Source organism: Sphaeramia orbicularis, unplaced genomic scaffold (assembly GCF_902148855.1).
Source record: "Sphaeramia orbicularis unplaced genomic scaffold, fSphaOr1.1, whole genome shotgun sequence".
In the NCBI taxonomy this organism is placed as follows: domain Eukaryota; kingdom Metazoa; phylum Chordata; class Actinopteri; order Kurtiformes; family Apogonidae; genus Sphaeramia; species Sphaeramia orbicularis.
In genome coordinates this window covers 244,143-262,789 of record NW_021941508.1, presented here as the reverse complement: position 1 = coordinate 262,789, position 18,647 = coordinate 244,143, and the positions used below count along the sequence as shown (strand labels likewise).

Sequence of the window (18,647 nt, the reverse complement as noted above, 5' to 3'; positions counted from 1 at the left end):
CCTCTGGGGTGGGGGGCGTCCACACATGTCCTCTGGGGTGGGGGGTCCACTCATGTCCTTTGGGGTGGGGGGCGTCCACACATGTCCTCTGGGGTGGGGGCGTCCACACATGTCCTTTGGGGTGGGGGGGTCCACTCATGTCCTCTGGGGTGGGGGTGGGGGGCGTCCACACATGTCCTTTGGGGTGGGGGGGTCCACTCATGTCCTCTGGGGTGGGGGTGGGGGGCGTCCACACATGTCCTTTGGGGTGGGGGGCGTCCACACATGTCCTCTGGGGTGGGGGGTCCACTCATGTCCTTTGGGGTGGGGGGCATCCACACATGTCCTCTGGGGTGGGGGCGTCCACACATGTCCTTTGGGGTGGGGGGGTCCACTCATGTCCTCTGGGGTGGGGGTGGGGGGCGTCCACACATGTCCTTTGGGGTGGGGGGGGGTCCACTCATGTCCTCTGGGGTGGGGGTGGGGCACTCATGTCCTTTCGGGTGGGGGGATCCACTCATGTCCTTTGGGGTGGGGTGGTCCACTCATGAAGACTCTGCTGTGGCCTCTGCCATCTTCTAGGGTCTGGTCCGCTGGGGGAGGAGCATCACAACAGTTGACAGGAAGAGGTGGGACAGAGTGATAAAGAAGAGCAGCTCTGTCTTGGGGGGGGGGCTGGAGACGTCTTCCATGGTGGACAAAGACTTCCACTCCCTCCAACACATACTGACTGCACTGAGGAGCTGCATTACAGACAGACTGAGGAGGACAGGCAGGACAGGTAGGACAGGCAGGACAGGTAGGACAGGCAGGACAGGTAAGAGCAGTCAGAAACTGGTCCAAATAATCTATAATCTAAATAATCTATGTATACAAATACACAATTGCACATATATACAAATACACACATCCACACCCACATATATATATATATATATATATATATATATTCTTTTTTTTTTTTTTTTTATGTGTGGACATAGGAGTGTGTACCTGTCCATCCACATACACAACAGCTGGAGTTAGTAGTTATAGGTGGTGTTTACAGATGATGTTTATAGGTTGTGTTCACAGGTGGTGTTTACAGGTTGTGTTTACAGGTGGTGTTTACAGGCAGTGTTTATAGGCGGTGTTTACAGGTTGTGTTTACAGGTGGCGTTTATAGGTGGTGTTTACAGGTAATGTTTACAGGTGGTGTTTAAATGAACTAAAATGTTCAATGTGTTGTATGTGTTCTGTGTGTTGTATGTGTTCTATGTGTTGTATGTGTTCAATGTGTTTGTGTGTTCTATGTGTTGTATGTGTTCTGTGTGTTGTATGTGTTCTGTGTGTTGTATGTGTTCTATGTGTTGTATATGCTCTGTGTGTTGTATGTGTTCTGTGTGTTGTATGTGTTCTATGTGTTGTATGTCTTCTATGTGTTTGTGTGTTCTATGTGTTGTATTTGTTCTGTGTGTTGTATGTGTTCTATGTGTTGTATGTGTTTGTGTGTTCTATGTGTTGTATTTGTTCTGTGTGTTGTATGTGTTCTATGTGTTGTATGTGTTTGTGTGTTCTATGTGTTGTATTTGTTCTGTGTGTTGTATGTGTTGTATGTGTTTATGTGTTCTAAGTGTTGTATGTGTTCTATGTGTTGCAAATGAACTCAAATGTTCTCAGGACTTGGCGTCCCCTCCTCCATCTGGGCATTGCCCGTCTGGGATCCACAGGTGATCTGGATTTCACCATCTGCCCGCCGCGGCCTGCCAGCGCCGCAAAGGTCGACCTGTGGGCCCAGACGGTGGACGGCTGATCCAGAGGTAAACATGGTTAACAGTCCAGGAAACAGTTCAATGTACGAGGAATTCGATTCTAAAAACATTTCAGTTGGACAGACTGCTTTAATTCAACACATCTTGTTAATAAGCCTGTAGTTTCAAAAGCACAAACAGTACATTTAAAAAACACACAGAGAAACACAAAGAAAGGAACACTGGAATGAAGAAACTGAAAATAAGACAGTAACAACAAATAGAAATACATGATGTGTTTGTATCTGTCCATGGTGCTGAATCACACCCACCTATAGAGAATACATGATGTTTGTATCTGTCCATAGTGCTGAATCACACACATGAAGAGAATACATGATGTGTTTGCAACTGTCCATGGTGCTGAATCACACCCACCTGTAGAGAATACATGATGTGTTTGTATCTGTCCATAGTGCTGAATCACACACATGAAGAGAATACATGATGTGTTTGCATCTGTCCATGGTGCTGAATCACAACCACCTATAGAGAATACATGATGTGTTTGCATCTGTCCATGGTGCTGAATCACACCCACCTATAGAGAATACATGATGTTTGTATCTGTCCATAGTGCTGAATCACACACATGAAGAGAATACATGATGTGTTTGCATCTGTCCATGGTGCTGAATCACAACCACCTATAGAGAATACATTATGCGTTTGCATCTGTCCATGGTGCTGAATCACACCCACCTATAGAGAATACATGATGTGTTTGTATCTGCCCATAGTGCTGAATCACACACATGAAGAGAATACATGATGTGTTTGCATCTGTCCATGGTGCTGAATCACACCCACCTGTAGAGAATACATGATGTGTTTGTATCTGTCCATAGTGCTGAATCACACACATGAAGAGAATACATGATGTGTTTGTATCTGTCCATGGTGCTGAATCATACCCACCTATAGAGAATACATGATGTGTTTGTATCTGTCCATAGTGCTGAATCACACACATGAAGAGAATACATGATGTGTTTGCATCTGTCCATGGTGCTGAATCACACCCACCTATAGAGAATACATGATGTGTTTGTATCTGTCCATAGTGCTGAATCACACACAAAGAGAATACATGATGTCCCAGCCAGAATGTCCATGTGGGCCCCAGAAGGGTTACATTTGGGCTGCAATAAGGGTCCTATGTGGGTTTGTCCGCAGTTTCCATGGTGACCCCACTTGTGTTTGCCCATATCAGAATCAGAATGAAAATCAGAATCAGAATCTCTTTATTGTCACTGTGCCAAGTACAACAGTACAACTGAGGCAAAGCTCTCCAGTTCAGTGCAAGAATTTAAAGACAGAAAACAAATATCAGTAAAACAATAACAAATATCAGTAAAAGGCACAGTTATTCACATGAAAAAATAAAAAAGTATTGGAAACTAAGATATTTGTAAAACACAGAATTTAAGTAGTGCAAATGACATGAGAAGTAGTGCAAATGACATGAAAGATAAATATTGTGGGAAAAATAGTGTGAGGAATAAATAATATGAGCGATTCAGATCTCTGATTCTGATATGGGCAAACATGTGGGGTCACCATGGAAACTACGGACAAACCCACATGGGACCCTTATATGCAGCCCAAACGTAACCCTTCTGGGGCCCACATGGACATGCTGGCTGGGGTGTTTGTATCTGTCCATGGTGCTGAATCACACACACCTGTATAGAATACATGATGTGTTTGCATCTGTCCATGGTGCTGAATCACACACACCTGTAGAGAATACATGATGTGTTTGCATCTGTCCATGGTGCTGAATCACACACCTGTAGAGAATACATGATGTGTTTGTATCTGTCCATGGTGCTGAATCACGCGGGAATATATGGAATAAGCTGGGGGTCTGTTCCAGAGGGTTAGGGTTAGGGTCCGTCCCAGAGGGTTAGGGTTAGGGTCTGTCCCAGAGGTCTGAGACGGACCCTAACCCAACCCTAAGTCTTTCTTCAATTCCTGCCAGAATATCAGCTTTATTTTCAACTAAACAGGCCCAGGTTTCACACTGAGACTAGATTAGCATCATATGGACACAAATAGACTTTTGGTGAGTTTTGTTTGGTGGTGTGCGTTGTGATTTTTCTAATGTAAAATATGTGCCGTGGTTCAAAAAGGTTGGAGACACTGCCATGAGGGACCCCAAATAACACCCTCATGTGTGCTGGTGGTCTACCTGGGCTTCTGGAACGGCCTCCTGATCCAACATGGTGCATTGTTCTTCGGTTGTTCCTAAGACATTCATTAGAGCGCTCTTCCAGGGCAGATTTTGCAGCAATTTCATAGAAAAGATCCCCCACCTGAATGCGAACTTCTGAACTGTCTATGAAGGCTCCGTTCTTTTAAGGCCGCCTTGAGAAGGTTGTAGGAAATGGTCCATAAAGTGTTTGCACGGTGTTCGGTGTTCATTTGTGACTGAGGCTTGACATTCTCATCTATGGGGGAAATGATTTCCGTGTTTGTTTGTTCAGATGAATGAGTGGAGATCATGTGATGATCAAAAGTTCAGGCTAAATGAAGGTTTATTTGTGTGTCCAGGTTCATGAGCGGTTGGAGTTTGGAGTCGGTTCTTCAGGGCTGCTCTCCTTTTAGAACTGCATTGATCTGATTAAGTGTTTTCATCCTGCACTTTTTCTGATCAACCTGTTGATCACAGCCTGCTTTTAGATGGCTTTAGCGGAGGAATCCTTGGATTGACGGGAGGGTGGGATTAACATGGCGGAGCAGAAGGAGGCGGAGCCATGGAAGGTGGATCTGTGAAGGTGGTGTAAGGAGGATTTGGCAGCGATCGAACACAGACACAGAGTAAAGCACCAGAATGGGTCTGATAAGTCCTATGTTTGGATCGACCTTCAGGAATCTGTTCTCTAAAAGGAAGGGTTAATCTGGGCTGAAACGGGCGCCGTGGCAACCAACATGTGTTGACAGAGAGAAGAGGGAATTCGGCCAAAAACACAAATACATGAGGGAAAAAAAGAGGAACTACAGGTGACACTGGAGGAGAAGAAGAAGAAGAAGAGGAAGGAGGAGAAGAAAAAGAGGGAGAAGAGGGGAAAGAAGGAGAAGAAGAGGAAGAAAGAGGAGAAGAAGGAGAAGAGGAAGGAGGAGAAGAAAAAGAAGGAGGAGAAGAAGAAGAAGAGAAAGGAGAAGAAAGAGAAGAAGAGGAAGAAGGAGAAAGGATTCAGTGCATTGTACTGTTAAACCTGGTTTAACTTCCGTTGGTTCTGTTGACAGACGACTGTTTTCAGACTGAGATCAGAAACATTTATATGATAAATTTTTATATTACAAACATTTATCATTATAAATAAACATGATGACGGTTTATTTGTTTATTTTATTCATGAATTTGTGTTTGTTGTGGACTTCTTGAAAACACACGTCACTAATCCATTTAGCGTCTGTTTGCGGGACCCCAGACCCCGCCCCCAGACTCCGCCCTCATGGTGGTGGAGTGTGTATGTGCACCAAACTGACCCCAGAACAGGTTTAATCCTATTGGTTCAACAGATGGTGACAGATTAATCCAACAGGTGAAGTCAGGTGACACACAAACACATGTCACATCAAATATACACGAGTCTGACAGAACAGAACAGCGGGGGGGTCAGTTTGGACCCAGAACAGCAGGGGGGTCAGTTTGGACCCAGAACAGCAGGGGGCCCTGCTCCAAAAATAAGGACGTGAACCCCCTGCCATCAAAAATCAGGATAAGCTGATGGTTCTGAATGGGTTCATAAACGTTCATTTTCAGACATTTATGACAGAAAGATGTTTTTATTTCTTAAGATAAAGAGTAAAAGTTACACTGAATAATCAACTCATATAAAAGACAACAAATAAAAACAGACAACGCTGACAACGGAACAGGAACAAACAGGTCAAACTCAGGTTAAGGGTTTACTGGGGTTAATATAAGGGTTAACTCACATTAAAACTCAGGTTAAGGGTTAACTCAGGTTAATACTCAGGTTAAGGGTTAACTCATGTTAAAACTCAGGTTAAGGGCTAACTCAGGTTAATACTCAGGTTAAGGGTTAACTCATGTTAAAACTCAGGTTAAGGGTTTACTGGGGTTAATATAAGGGTTAACTCACATTAAAACTCAGGTTAAGGGTTAACTCAGGTTAAGGGTTAACTCAGGTTAATACTCAGGTTAAGGGTTAACTCATGTTAAAACTCAGGGTAAGGGCTAACTCAGGTTAATACTCAGGTTAAGGGTTAACTCATGTTAAAACTCAGGTTAAGGGCTAACTCAGGTTAATACTCAGGTTAAGGGTTAACTCAGGTTAATACTCAGGTTAAGGGTTAACTCATGTTAAAACTCAGGTTAAGGGCTAACTCAGGTTAATACTCAGGTTAAGGGTTAACTGGGGTTAATATAAGGGTTAACTCATGTTAAAACTCAGGTTAAGGGCTAACTCAGGTTAATACTCAGGTTAAGGGTTAACTCAGGTTAATACTCAGGTTAAGGGCTAACTCAGGTTAAAACTCAGGTTAAGGGCTAACTCAGGTTAATACTCAGGTTAAGGGCTAACTCAGGTTAATACTAATACTGATTGACACTTTCACTGCAGAATTCAGCCAGGACTAAGTGGTCATGGTCAGCGGTGGTCAGTGGTAGCGGTCAGTGGTGGTCAGCGGTGGTGGTCAGCGGTGGTGGTCAGCGGTGGCGGTCAGTGGGGGTGGTGTTCAGTGGTGATGGTCAGCAGTGGTGGTCAGTGGTAGCAGTCACTGGTGGTGGTCAGCAGTGGTGGTCAGGGGTAGCAGTCAGTGGTGGTCAGTGGTATCGGTTAGTGGAGGTGGTCAGTGGTGGTGTCCAGTGGTAGCGGTCAGCAGTGGTGGTGGTCAGCGGTGGTAGTCAGTGGTGGTGGTCAGCGGTAGCGGTCAGCTGCGGCTCCTGTAGCTCAGGATCTTGCGGCTCAGGTTCCGTGCCAGGCGGTCCACAGTGCTGCCGATGTGTCCCAGGTCCTTCCTGGACGTCAGGCCTTCAATGTTGCCGCTGTACCACAGGACCCACCCACCCAGTGACATGAGCACCAGCAGCGCCCCTGCAGGAGGACACGCCCCCCACCAATGAATGAAGGAACCTTTATGTCCTGCAGAAGAATATGCCCCGCCCTTACATAGAACAGCCTTTATTGTCATTTGACAGCACAGAGTCCATCAAACGAAAGTGAGATCGATGCTTAGGGACATCAGGCTGCTGCTCCTAACTGGTGTGCCACCACTGAACCTTTTCGGGCATGGGCATGCCCACCCCCCGACAATCACAGACCGCTGCCCCCACCCCTACCCCAACAGACCACTACCTACCTGGTATGACCTGTGTCCCGTACTGGTCCCAGTATATCCTGTGTCCACTACTGGTCCCAGTATGTCCTGTGTCCCCTACTGGTCCTGCCCAGTATGACCTGTGTCCCCTACTGGTCAAGGTATGTCCTGTGTCCCCTACTGGTCAAGGTATGTCCTGTGTCCCCTACTGGTCAAGGTATGTCCTGTGTCCCCTACTGGTCCCGGTATGTCCTGTGTCCCCTGCTGGTCCCAGTATGACCTGTGTCTCCTACTGGTCCTGCCCAGTATGTCCTGTGTCCCCTACTGGTCCTGGTGTGTCCTGTGTCCCCTACTGGTCCCGGTGTGTCCTGTGTCCTCTACTGGTCCCAGTATGACCTGTGTCCCCTACTGGTCCCAGTGTGTCCTGTGTCCCCTACTGGTCCCAGTATGACCTGTGTCCCCTCCTGATCCCAGTGTGTCCTGTGTCCCCTACTGGTCCCAGTATGACCTGTGTCCCCTCCTGATCCCAGTGTGTCCTGTGTCCCCTCCTGGTCCCAGTGTGTCCTGTGTCCCCTACTGGTCCCAGTGTCTCCCTGCTGGGTTCTTACCAGTGTAGACCAGCAGGTCTCCAAAGTCCTGTCCTTGGATCTCCAAGGGGGCGAAGACCCCCACCAGCAGAGCACCCCCCCCCAGGACGTCCATCAGCACAGCGAAGGCCAGAGCCAGTTTACAGTGGGACAGACCAGCACACCGTCCCATAATGCACCTGGGCAGAGGAGAACCAGAACCAGTTTAGGGTTAGGGGTTTTGGGTTAGGGTACCCGAACCCCCAGGGGTTCCCACTGTGGGGTACGTGAACCCCCAGGGGTACTTGGAAGGAGCCCAGGGGTACTTTTTTTAAAATCCATTCAATACGTCATCATGTACTGAACAGAAAAGAAAGAATGAGAATGAACTCTGAAATGTCAAACACAAACATTCACAGAATTCAACTGAACTGATTTCATGTCAATATTTAGACCCGAGCCGAGTAAAGCCGGCGCAGGGCCTATTGAGTCTGCAGTGGGCGCATGGGGACAAAATCGCCAGTGACGCGGTCGCCTTTCGCCACTGTCGCCACTCTCAGACATATTCACATTCACGGCACTGAGACCTTTCCGCAGATGTACATGACATGTGCACAAATCGCATATTTACACCTGCTCAGAATGAATGGGAGTCAATTGGCCACGCCCACTCGGGGTCAGTCACGTGGGTGTAAGTGCACAACACGTGACCTCTGACCCCACAGACATGTGGGGGACCTCGAGAGCTTTCAAATAAGGCCAAATACGTGGTTGCCACGGAAACAGCTACATTGTTCTTGCTCAGATTATTATTATTATTATTATTATTATTATTATTATTATTATTGGAGACCGAGCCGAAAGGTAAGGCCCTCTCACACAGTGAGAGGCCTTGCCTGCAAGCAAGGCCCTATTGTTTTTCGTTCGTTTTTTTTTTTTTTTTAATTTTGTTTTTCTCCGACGTCACTTTGAACTGGATTTTGACCCCCTAAACATGCTCGAAAACTCACCAAATTTGGCACACATGTCAGGCCTGGCGAAAAATTTGAGAAAATGAAAAAATTAACCCATAGGTGCCAAAATGGGCTCTCTAGCGCCACCTATGTGAAAAAAAAAATGCAACTGCCCTAGTGGCCAGTAGGAAAGTCGTAGAGACATGAAACCAATGCCAAAATGTTGGTTGGACAATGCTATACAAATCATTCACTGACACTGATGACCTATCTTCAACAGGAAGTTCGCAATATGCCTTTCAAAATAAAATTTCTAAAACTAACTCTGATGACACCGTTTGTCATATTGACTTCTAAATAGCACCAAAAGATAGAGTGAACCCTCCTCACAAAAGTGATCGCGTACTTTTTCCAGAACTGTCTTAGTTTTTTTTTTTACAAGCCCGCAAAGTTGCGATGTTTGGAACTCATTTTTCACTTTGGAGTTTTTCCCCACATGTGACATATCTATGTGTTCAGGGGACTCAGCACAACTCTCACATGCAAACATTTTTGAGATACGATGTACCGTTATTGATTTATAACAATTTGTTTATTTTCATACTTTTTCTACTTTAGACTGCCATTTGACCCCCTTAACATGCTCCAAAACTCACCAAATTTGCCATGTATGTCATGGCTGGTGAACACTTTCATTCAATATCAAAATTAACCCCTTGGGTACCAAAATGCTAACAAAACAAATGCACATACACACAGTAGGGTTTCCAAAATAAAAGTCTGATTTAAAGGTGATGGTGGTTTCAGCAGAGGGTCGCTGGTGTTCTGTACAGATGTAAGGAGGACAGACACTAAAGGGTGGGAACTGGTATGGGGACGGAGAGGTGTGAGTGGAGCTGAGGTGTGGACAGTCACGGGAGGCGGATCACGGGGGAGGCGGATCGCACGGGAGGCGGATCGCACGGGAGGCGGATCGCACGGGAGGCGGATCGCCCGGTGCGAGGTCCCGCCCAATGCTGCTTGCAGCTTTAATTAGGGACCGAGCTGAAAGGTAAGGCCCTCTCACACAGTGAGAGGCCTTGCCTGCAAGCAAGGCCCTATTGTTTTTCATTCGTTTTTATATTATTATTATTTTTCTTACTCCGCCACTTTCACCTTGATTTTGACCCCCTAAATATGCTCCAAAACGCACCAAATTTGGCACACATGTCAGGCCTGGCGAAAAATTTGATAAAATGAAAAAATTAACCCCATAGGTGCCAAAATGGGCTCTCTAGCGCCACCTATGTGAAAAATATGGCAAATGCCCTAGTGGCCAGTAGGAATGTCGTAGAGAAATAGAACCAGTGCCAAAATGTTGGTTGGAAAAAGCACTAAAAATCATCCACTGACACTTATGACCTAATTCCAACAGGAAGTTCGCAATATGCCTTTCAAAATAAAATTTCTAAAACTTACTCCGATGACACCGTTTGTCGTATTGACTTCTAAATAGCACCAAAAGATAGACTGAACCCTCCTCACAAAAGTGATCTCGTAGCTTAGTCTTAACTGTCCTAGTTTTTTTTTACAAGCCCGCAAATTTGTGATGTTTGGAAGTCATTTTTCACTTTGCAGTTTTTCCCCACATGTGACATATCTACGCGTTCAGGGAACTCACCACAATGTTCACATGCAAAAAATTTTGAGATAGGATGTACGGTTATTGATTTATGAGAATTTGTTTCTTTTCATACTTTTTCCTCTTTAGACTGCCATTTGACCCCCTTAACATGCGCCAAAACTCACCAAATTTGCCATGTATGTCATGGCTGGTGAACACTTTGATTCAATATCAAAATTAACCCCTTGGGTGCCAAAATGGACTCTGTAGCGCCACCTATGTACTAAAAACACACAAAATCTGCCCTAGCGGCCAGTAGGAATGTCACAGAAACATGAAACAAATGCCAAAATGTTGGTCTGATTGAGCCCGACAAATCATACACTGACACTCATGAGCTAACTCCAACAGGAAGTTGGCAATCTGCCTTTGAAAGTTACTCTACGTTTCTGCAATTACTGCTTAGTCATTTCAGACCTTTGAATAAAAAGTTATACCTCATGAAATTCCCACAAGTCTGCAGAATCCAAAAGTGAAAGAATTTTTCAGATCCGACCTACGGTTATGGAATTATGGCGATTTTTTGAAGACTATGTTTAGTTTCACTTTTAACAATGACAAAGTCCCTATAAAACTCTTCCTGGTGCAGATGTATGTGTCTGTCCTTAGTGCAGTGGTTCATGTAGCTGCCTATGGAACAAGAGGACCCAGGTTCAAATCCCAGACAATCCAGTTTTTTTGTTTTTTTTTTTTTTTCTTCTTTCTCCATTTTAAAACAGGTTTTACTGGATTGTATTTTGGATATTGGAAATTTTGCACACATTCAAAAGTACACTGAGTACATTTTTTCTAAGTAAAACCCTAATTACCAATAATACAAAATTTCTATTACATAACTTCTTTTCATTTTTATGACCAAACACTCAACTGTTTGTGCAATGTTTCTTCATTCAAAAGTACTCTTTCTCACAGACACACATGCTCACACAATAGGGTTTTTTCAAAATAAAAGCCTTAAATGTGAGAAATCATCACTTTAATGCTCAATTATTTATACAATTTCAATTCATTTTTCAAACTGATTCTTTCTCTCACATACAAAACAAATGCACATACACACAGTAGGGTTTCCAAAATAAAAGTGTCATTTTAAAGGTGATGGTGGTTTCAGCAGAGGGTTGCTGGTGTTCTGTACAGATGTAAGGAGGACAGACACTAAAGGGTGGGAACTGGTATGGGGACGGAGAGGTGTGAGTGGAGCTGAGGTGTGGACATTCCCGGGACGCAGATCGCGGGGGAGGCGGAACGCCCGGTGCGAGGTCCCGCCCAATGCTGCTTGCAGCTTTAATTATTATTATTATTTTTCTTACTCCGCCACTTTCACCTGGATTTTGACCCCCTAAACATGCTCCAAAACGCACCAAATTTGGCGCACATGTCAGGCCTGGCGAAAAATTTGATACAATGAGAAAATTAACCCCATAGGTGCCAAAATGGGCTCTCTAGCGCCACCTATGTGAAAAAAACGGCAACTGCCTTAGTAGCCAGTAGGAAAGGTGTAGAGACATGGAACCAGTGCCAAAATGTTGGTTGGAAAATGCCCTACAAACAGTCCACTGACACTGATGACCTATCTCCAACAGGAAGTTCGCAATATGCCTTTCAAAATAAAATTTCTAAAACTAACTCCGATGACACCGTTTGTCGTATTGACTTCTAAATAGCACCAAAAGATAGAGTGAACCCTCCTCAAAAAAGTGGTCTCATAGCTTAGTCTTAACTGTCTTAGTTTTTTTTTTTTTTACAAGCCCGCAAAGTTGCGATGTTTGGAACTCATTTGTCACTTTGCAGTTTTTCCACACGTGACATATCTACGCGTTCATTGGACTCACCACAATGTTCAAATGCAAAAATTTTTGAGATACGATGTACGGTTATTGATTTATAACAATTTGTTCATCATCATACTTTTTCTACTTTAGACTGCCATTTGACCCCCTTAACATGCTCCAAAACTCACCAAATTTGCCATGTATGTCATGGCTGGTGAACACTTTGATTCAATATCAAAATTAACCCCTTGGGTGCCAAAATGGACTCTGTAGCGCCACCTATGTACTAAAAAACACACAAAATCTGCCCTAGCAGCCAGTAGGAATGTCACAGAAACATGAAACAAATGCCAAAATGTTGGTCTGATTGAGCCGACAAATCATACACTGACACTCATGAGCTAACTCCAACAGGAAGTTGGCAATCTGCCTTTGAAAGTTACTCTACGTTTCTGAAATTACTACTTATTCATTTCAGACTTTTGAAACAAAAGTTATACCCCATTCAATTCCCACAAGTCTGCAGAATCCAAAAGTGAAATAATTTTTCTGATACGACCTACGGTTATGGAATTATGGCGATGTTTTGAAGACTATGTTTACTTTCACTTTTCACAATGAAAAAGTCCCTATTTAAAGCACACTACTGCCATCTTGTGGATGTCTGACAATATACCAGTGGTTAGAGCAGTGTTCTGTTATACAGGAGTCCTGGGTTCAAACCCCAGGCAGGGAAATAGCTTTTTTTAAAATTTTGTTTTGTTTTGTTTGTTTTGTTTTGTTATTCTTCCCTTCATCACATTTTACAACAGGTTTTGCTGCATAATATTGTGGATATTGGACATTTTGCACACATTACAAAGTACACACAGTACATTTTTTTCTAAATAAAACCCTTATTAAACATAATACATACTGTCTGTTACTTCTACTTACATACCTCTTTTCATTTTTATGACCAAACGCTCAACTGTTTGTACAATGTTTCTTCATTCAAAAATACTCTTTCTCACAGACACACATGGTCACAAAATAGGGTTTTTCCAAAATAAAAGCCTTAAATGTGAGAAATCATCACTTTTATACTCACTTATTCACACAATTTCAATTCATTTTTCAAACTGATTCTTTCTCTCACATACAAAACAAATGCACATACACACAGTAGGGTTTCCAAAATAAAAGTCTCATTTAAAGGTGATGGTGGTTTCAGCAGAGGGTCGCTGGTGTTCTGTACAGATGTAAGGAGGACGGACACTAAAGGATGGGAACTGGTATGGGGACGGAGAGGTGTGAGTGGAGCTGAGGTGTCGAAAGTCACGGCAGGCAGATTGCGGGCTAGGCGGATCGCACGGGAGGCGGATCGCGGGGGAGGGGGATCGCCCGGTGCGAGGTCCCGCCCAATGCTGCTTGCAGCTTTAAGTTTTGTCTTATTTTTCCTTCTCCTGCGCTTTGAGCTCAATTTTGACCCCCTGAACATTTATGAAAACTCACCAAATTTTGCCCAAAATTCAGAAGTGCGAGAAATTGAATTTACATATAGGTTTTCGTAGATGTCAGTAAAGAAATGTTGCTGCAGCGCCCCCTTGAAAAGTGGAAATGCATTACGCCAATGGGAGCACGTCCAACATAAAGTTTGTCGTAGAACCACAAAAATCGGTAGACAGATTCATCATGAGGAGACAAACAAAAAATATTATTATAGCCACACCCCTAAACCAACCCTTAGTTGGCCATATTGGATTGAAATTTCCAAAATGCTGAGTCAGCGTTTTCGCTGACGTCATATTTTAACTATCTCCTCCTTGGCCGTTTGGCCGAATGAGCTCAAAATCAGTGTACAGTATCTACAGAAGTGGGGCATCAAAAGTTAGCCGAATTTTTTGAATCGGTATTACCGTTTTTGTGCGACAAGGTTGCAAACTTTGCAAAGTTTTTTCGAAAATTTACCATCACAAAAATTGCTTCAGCTCAGACATACAAACACCGATTTGGCTTAAATTTCAATCAGACGTCCATCTCCCAGGCCTACACCCATTTATTAAAAGAAATTGAAATTTTGCACTATAGCGCCCCCTACAAATGTACATTTACAAAAATGACATTAGTTCGGACATAGGAACACCGATTTGGCTCAAGTTTGACTCAGACATCTGTCTCAAAGGCCTACACCTATTTATCAAAAGAAACTGAAATTTTGCACTACAGCGCCCCCTACAAAAATTTTTAATATTTTTTATTAAAATTGCTTCAGTTCGGACATACGAACACCAATTTGGCTCAAATTTGACTCAGACGTCTATATCCCAGGCCTACACCCATTTATCAGAAAAATTTTAAATTCGGCACCATAGCGCCCCCTACAATGTTACCTTTACGAAATTACTTCACGTTAGACATGCGAACACCAATTTGGCTCAAATTTGAATCAGTTGTCAATCTCCCAGGCCTACACCCATTTATCAAAAGAAATTGCCACTTTGCTCAGTAGCACCCCCTACAAATTTACCTTCACGAAAATTGCATCAGTTCAGACATACGAACACCGATTTGGCTCAAATTTGACTCAGTGGTACATCTCACAGGCCTACACCCATTCAATGGAACAAATTGAATTTTTGCTCATAGCGCCCCCTACAGATTTATATATACAAAATTTTGTTCAGTTCGGACATACGAACACTGATTTGTCTCAAATCAATTGTCAACGTCCCAGGCCTAAACCCATTCATTAGAAGACACAAAATTTGGGGCTACAGCGCCACCTGCTGAACGATGAGCATACTTCCACTGGACGTGCCCTTGGTGAGGGCCTTTAGATGCCGCTTGCGGCTTTAATTTTATTTATTTTTTATTTTATTTTTTTTCTTTCTCCTGCACTTTGAGCTCAATTTTGACCCCCTGAACATTTACGAAAACTCACCAAATTTTGCCTAAAATTCAGAAGTGCGAGAAATTGAATTTACATATACGTTTCGTAAGTGTCAGTAAAGAAATGTTGCGGCAGCGCCCCCTTGAAAAGTGGAAATGCATTGCACCAATGGGAGCGCGTCCAAAATAAAGTTTGTCGTAGAGCCACGAAAATCAGTACACAGATTCATCATGAGGAGACAAACAAAAAATACTATCATGGCCACGCCCCTAAACCAACCCTTAGTCGGCCATATTGGATTGAAATTTCCAAAATGCTGAGTCAGCGTTTTTGCTGACGTTGTATTTTAACTATCTCCTACTAAGCCGTTTGGCCAAATGAGCTCAAAATCGGTGTACAGTATCTAGAGAAGTGGGGCATTAAAAGTTAGCCGAATTTTTTGGATAGGTGTCACCGTTTTTGTGTGACGACGTCGCAAACTTTGTAAAGTTTCTTTGTGAATTTAGCATTACAAAAATTGCTTCAGCTCAGACATACGAACACCGATTTGGCTGAATTTTCACTCAGACGTCTATCTCCAAGGCCTAAAGAAATGTTGCTGCAGCGCCCCCTTGAAAACTGGAAATGCATTACGTCAATGGGAGCATGTCCAACATAAAGTTTGTCATAGAGCCATGAAAATCAGTACACAGATTCATCATGAGGAGACAAACAAAAAATATTATTGTGGCCACGCCCCTAAACCAACCGGAAGTCGGCCATATTGGATTGAAATGTCCAAAATGCTGAGTCAGCGTTTTCGCTGACGTATTTTAACTATCTCCTACTAAACCGTTTGGACAAATGAGCTCAAAATCGGTGTACAGTATCTAGAGAAGTGGGGAATCAAAAGTTAGCCGAATTTTTTTGAATCGGTGTCACCGTTTTTTTGCGACGAGGCTGCAAACTTTGCGAAGTTTTTTCGAAAATTTGCCATCACAAAAATTGCTATAGCTTAGACATACAAACACCGATTTGGCTGAAATTTGACTCAGACGTCCACCTCCCAGGCCTACACCCATTTATTAAAAGAAATTGAAATTTCGCACTATAGCGCCCCCTACAAATGTACATTTACAAAAATGACATCAGTTCGGACATACAAACACCAATTTGGCTCAAATTTGACTCAGACATCTGTCTCCCAGGCCTACACCCATTTATTTAAAGAAATTGAAATTTCGCACTATAGCGCCCCCTACAAATGTACATTTACAAAAATGACATCAGTTTGGACATACAAACACCGATTTGACTCAAATTTGAATCAGTTGTCAATCTCTCAAGCCTACACCCATTTATCAAAAGAAATTGCCATTTCGCTCAGTAGCGCCCCCTGCAAATTTACCTTTACGACCTACACCCATTCAATGGAACAAATTGAATTTTGGCTCCATAGCGCCCCCTCCAGATTTACTTATAAAAAAAATTGTTCAGTTCGGACATACAAACACTGATTTGTCTCAAATTTGAGTCAATTGTCAATCTCCCAGGCCTACACCCATTCATCAGAAGACATTGAAATTTGGTGCTAGAGCACCACCTGCGGAACAATGGACATACTTCTACTGGACATGCCCGTGGCGAGGGCCTTTAGATGCCGCTTGCGGCTTTAATTTTTTTTTTTTTTTGGTCTTATTTTTCTTTCTCCTGCGCTTTGAGCTCAATTTTGACCCCCTGAACATTTACAAAAACTCACCAAATTTTGCACAAAATTCAGAAGTGCGAGAAATTTAATTTACATATAGGTTTCGTAGCTGTCGGTAAAGACATGTTGCCGCAGCGCCCCCTTGAAAAGTGGAAATGCATTACGCCAATGGGAGCACGTCCAACGTAAAGTTTGTTGTAGAGCCACGAAAATCGGTACACAGAGTCATCATGAGGAGACAAACAAAAAATATTATTATGGCCACGCCCCTAAACCAACCCTTTGTCAGCCATATTGGATTGAAATTTCCAAAATGCTGAGTCAGCGTTTTCGCTGACGTTGTATTTTAACTATTTCCTCCTTGGCCGTTTGGCCAAATGAGCTCAAAATCGGTGTACAGTATCTACAGAAGTGGGGCATCAAAAGTTAGCCGAATTTTTTGGATAGGTGTCACCGTTTTTGTGTGACGACATCGCAAACTTTGCAAAGTTTCTTCGTGAATTTACCATTACAAAAATTGCTTCAGCTCAGACATACAAACACCGATTTGGCTTAAATTTGACTCAGATGTCTATCTCCAAGGCCTAAACCATTTATTAAAATAAATTGAAATTTCGCACTATAGCGCCCCCTACAAATGTACATTTACAAAAATGAAATCAGTTCGGACATACGAGCACCAATTTGGCTCAAATTTGACTCAGACATCTGTCTCCCCGGCCTACACCTATTTGTCAAAAGAAACTGAAATTTTGCACTACAGCGCCCCCTACAAAAATTTTTAATATTTTTTTATTAAAATTTCTTCAGTTCGGACATACGAACACCGATTTGGCTCAAATTTGACTCAGATGTCTGTCTCCCAGGCCTACACCCATTTATCAGAAATATTTGAAATTCGGTGCCATAGCGCCCCCTACAATTTTACCTTTACGAAAATTACTTCACTAAAAAAGTACTTCACTGTCAGTACCTGGCACACCGCTGACACACACAGTGGACGGAGCACTGGCTTTGAGCAATGGGTGACAAGTGCCACGACACCGCGATACCACGACTGGTACCCCCAGCTGACCCCAGTGGATCTGTATACACCTGCTGTCTGCAGCTCCTGTAACTCACTCACTCATTCTGTTTTCTGCTCAGGCTGTGAATGTACAGGCTGGAGACGACCATATTTAGTGTAATCTATTACTTATAGGACACATGTTAATTTCACAGAGCAGCAGAATATCAGCTGACCTCCAGTAACAGAAACACAACACAAGTGGGTTAAAGGCAGAAGCTGGAGGCGGAGCTGGAGCCAGGACACACCCACCAATAGAAACTCTGCTGTCATCCATCAGCGTAGGCCACGCCCATTAAGTGAACTTAAATTCACAAGTAAATGTTGTGAAGAGTCAAACAAAAGTTTTTAACTCACAAGCAAAGAGAACTGATTTACAAACAAAATGATCTGGTTTTTAGTGACACTTACTGTCTTTTACTCTCAAATCTGTTTTTAATTGCAAATCTATTCTTTTTCATGGATGAATACAAAAACACATTTCTCTCCAAACATATGAAACATGAAGAAGCAGCAAAAGGAAGCAGGAACATCCAACCGAGCAGTTCAACACTGAAAAGTTCTGGTTCCGTGGCTCGGGTCTGTTACCTGTGCTAGGGTCTGGTCCCTTTGTTCGGTTCTGGTTCCGTTGTTCTGGGTCTGGTCCCTTTGTTCGGTTCTGGTTCCGTTGTTCTGGGTCTGGTCCCTTTGTTCGGTTCTGGTTCCGTTGTTCTGGGTCTGGGTTCGGTTCTGCTTCTTGAACCCTCTCCTCGTGCTCTTCCTCTCTTCTTCCGCCTTCACCTGTGGCTCTGTGTCGGTCTTTCTCTTCACCCCGCCCACCGGTGACACGTTTCCGGTCTGTGTCCGGACCCCTCCCCACATGTAGGTTAACCGGACCGTGGATTGGTCAGTCTGTCAGTCTGCAGGTATGAGGACCGGACAGACGAAACCCTTAAAGGCGGGTTGTGTTCGAGCTGCAGAGTGGCGGAGGAGGCCGTTGTGCGCATGTGCGCAGATCTTCACCTGTG

At 43.6% G+C, this 18,647-nt stretch overlaps 1 protein-coding gene across 2 annotated transcripts; it reads right to left on the bottom strand.

The window, feature by feature from the left end:
- Window positions 1-5,759: 5,759 nt before the first annotated feature.
- LOC115415997 (transmembrane protein 238-like) lies at window positions 5,760-18,448 on the bottom strand. 2 transcript variants are annotated; one of them, XM_030129695.1, is made up of 4 exons: window positions 18,326-18,448; window positions 18,229-18,286; window positions 7,670-7,827; window positions 5,760-6,838 (listed from the first exon to the last, which is right to left on the bottom strand). In XM_030129695.1, the coding sequence occupies exons 3-4, from the start codon at window positions 7,818-7,820 to the stop codon at window positions 6,675-6,677; spliced, it is 315 nt and encodes a 104-aa protein (XP_029985555.1). In that variant the 5' UTR covers window positions 7,821-7,827; window positions 18,229-18,286; window positions 18,326-18,448; the 3' UTR covers window positions 5,760-6,674. The 2 variants fall into 2 exon arrangements, with proteins under 2 accessions (XP_029985555.1, XP_029985554.1); XM_030129694.1 differs by having other exon boundaries at window positions 18,229-18,322; window positions 18,362-18,407.
- Window positions 18,449-18,647: the final 199 nt, after the last annotated feature.

Bases quoted from the DNA above. Each gene is read 5' to 3' on its own strand.
- LOC115415997 (XM_030129695.1), bottom strand. From the start codon at position 7,820: ATGGGACGGTGTGCTGGTCTGTCCCACTGTAAACTGGCTCTGGCCTTC. The intron at 6,839-7,669 runs GTAAGAACCCAG...GTCCTCCTGCAG, and splicing joins AGACCTGCTGGTCTACACTG to GGGCGCTGCTGGTGCTCATG.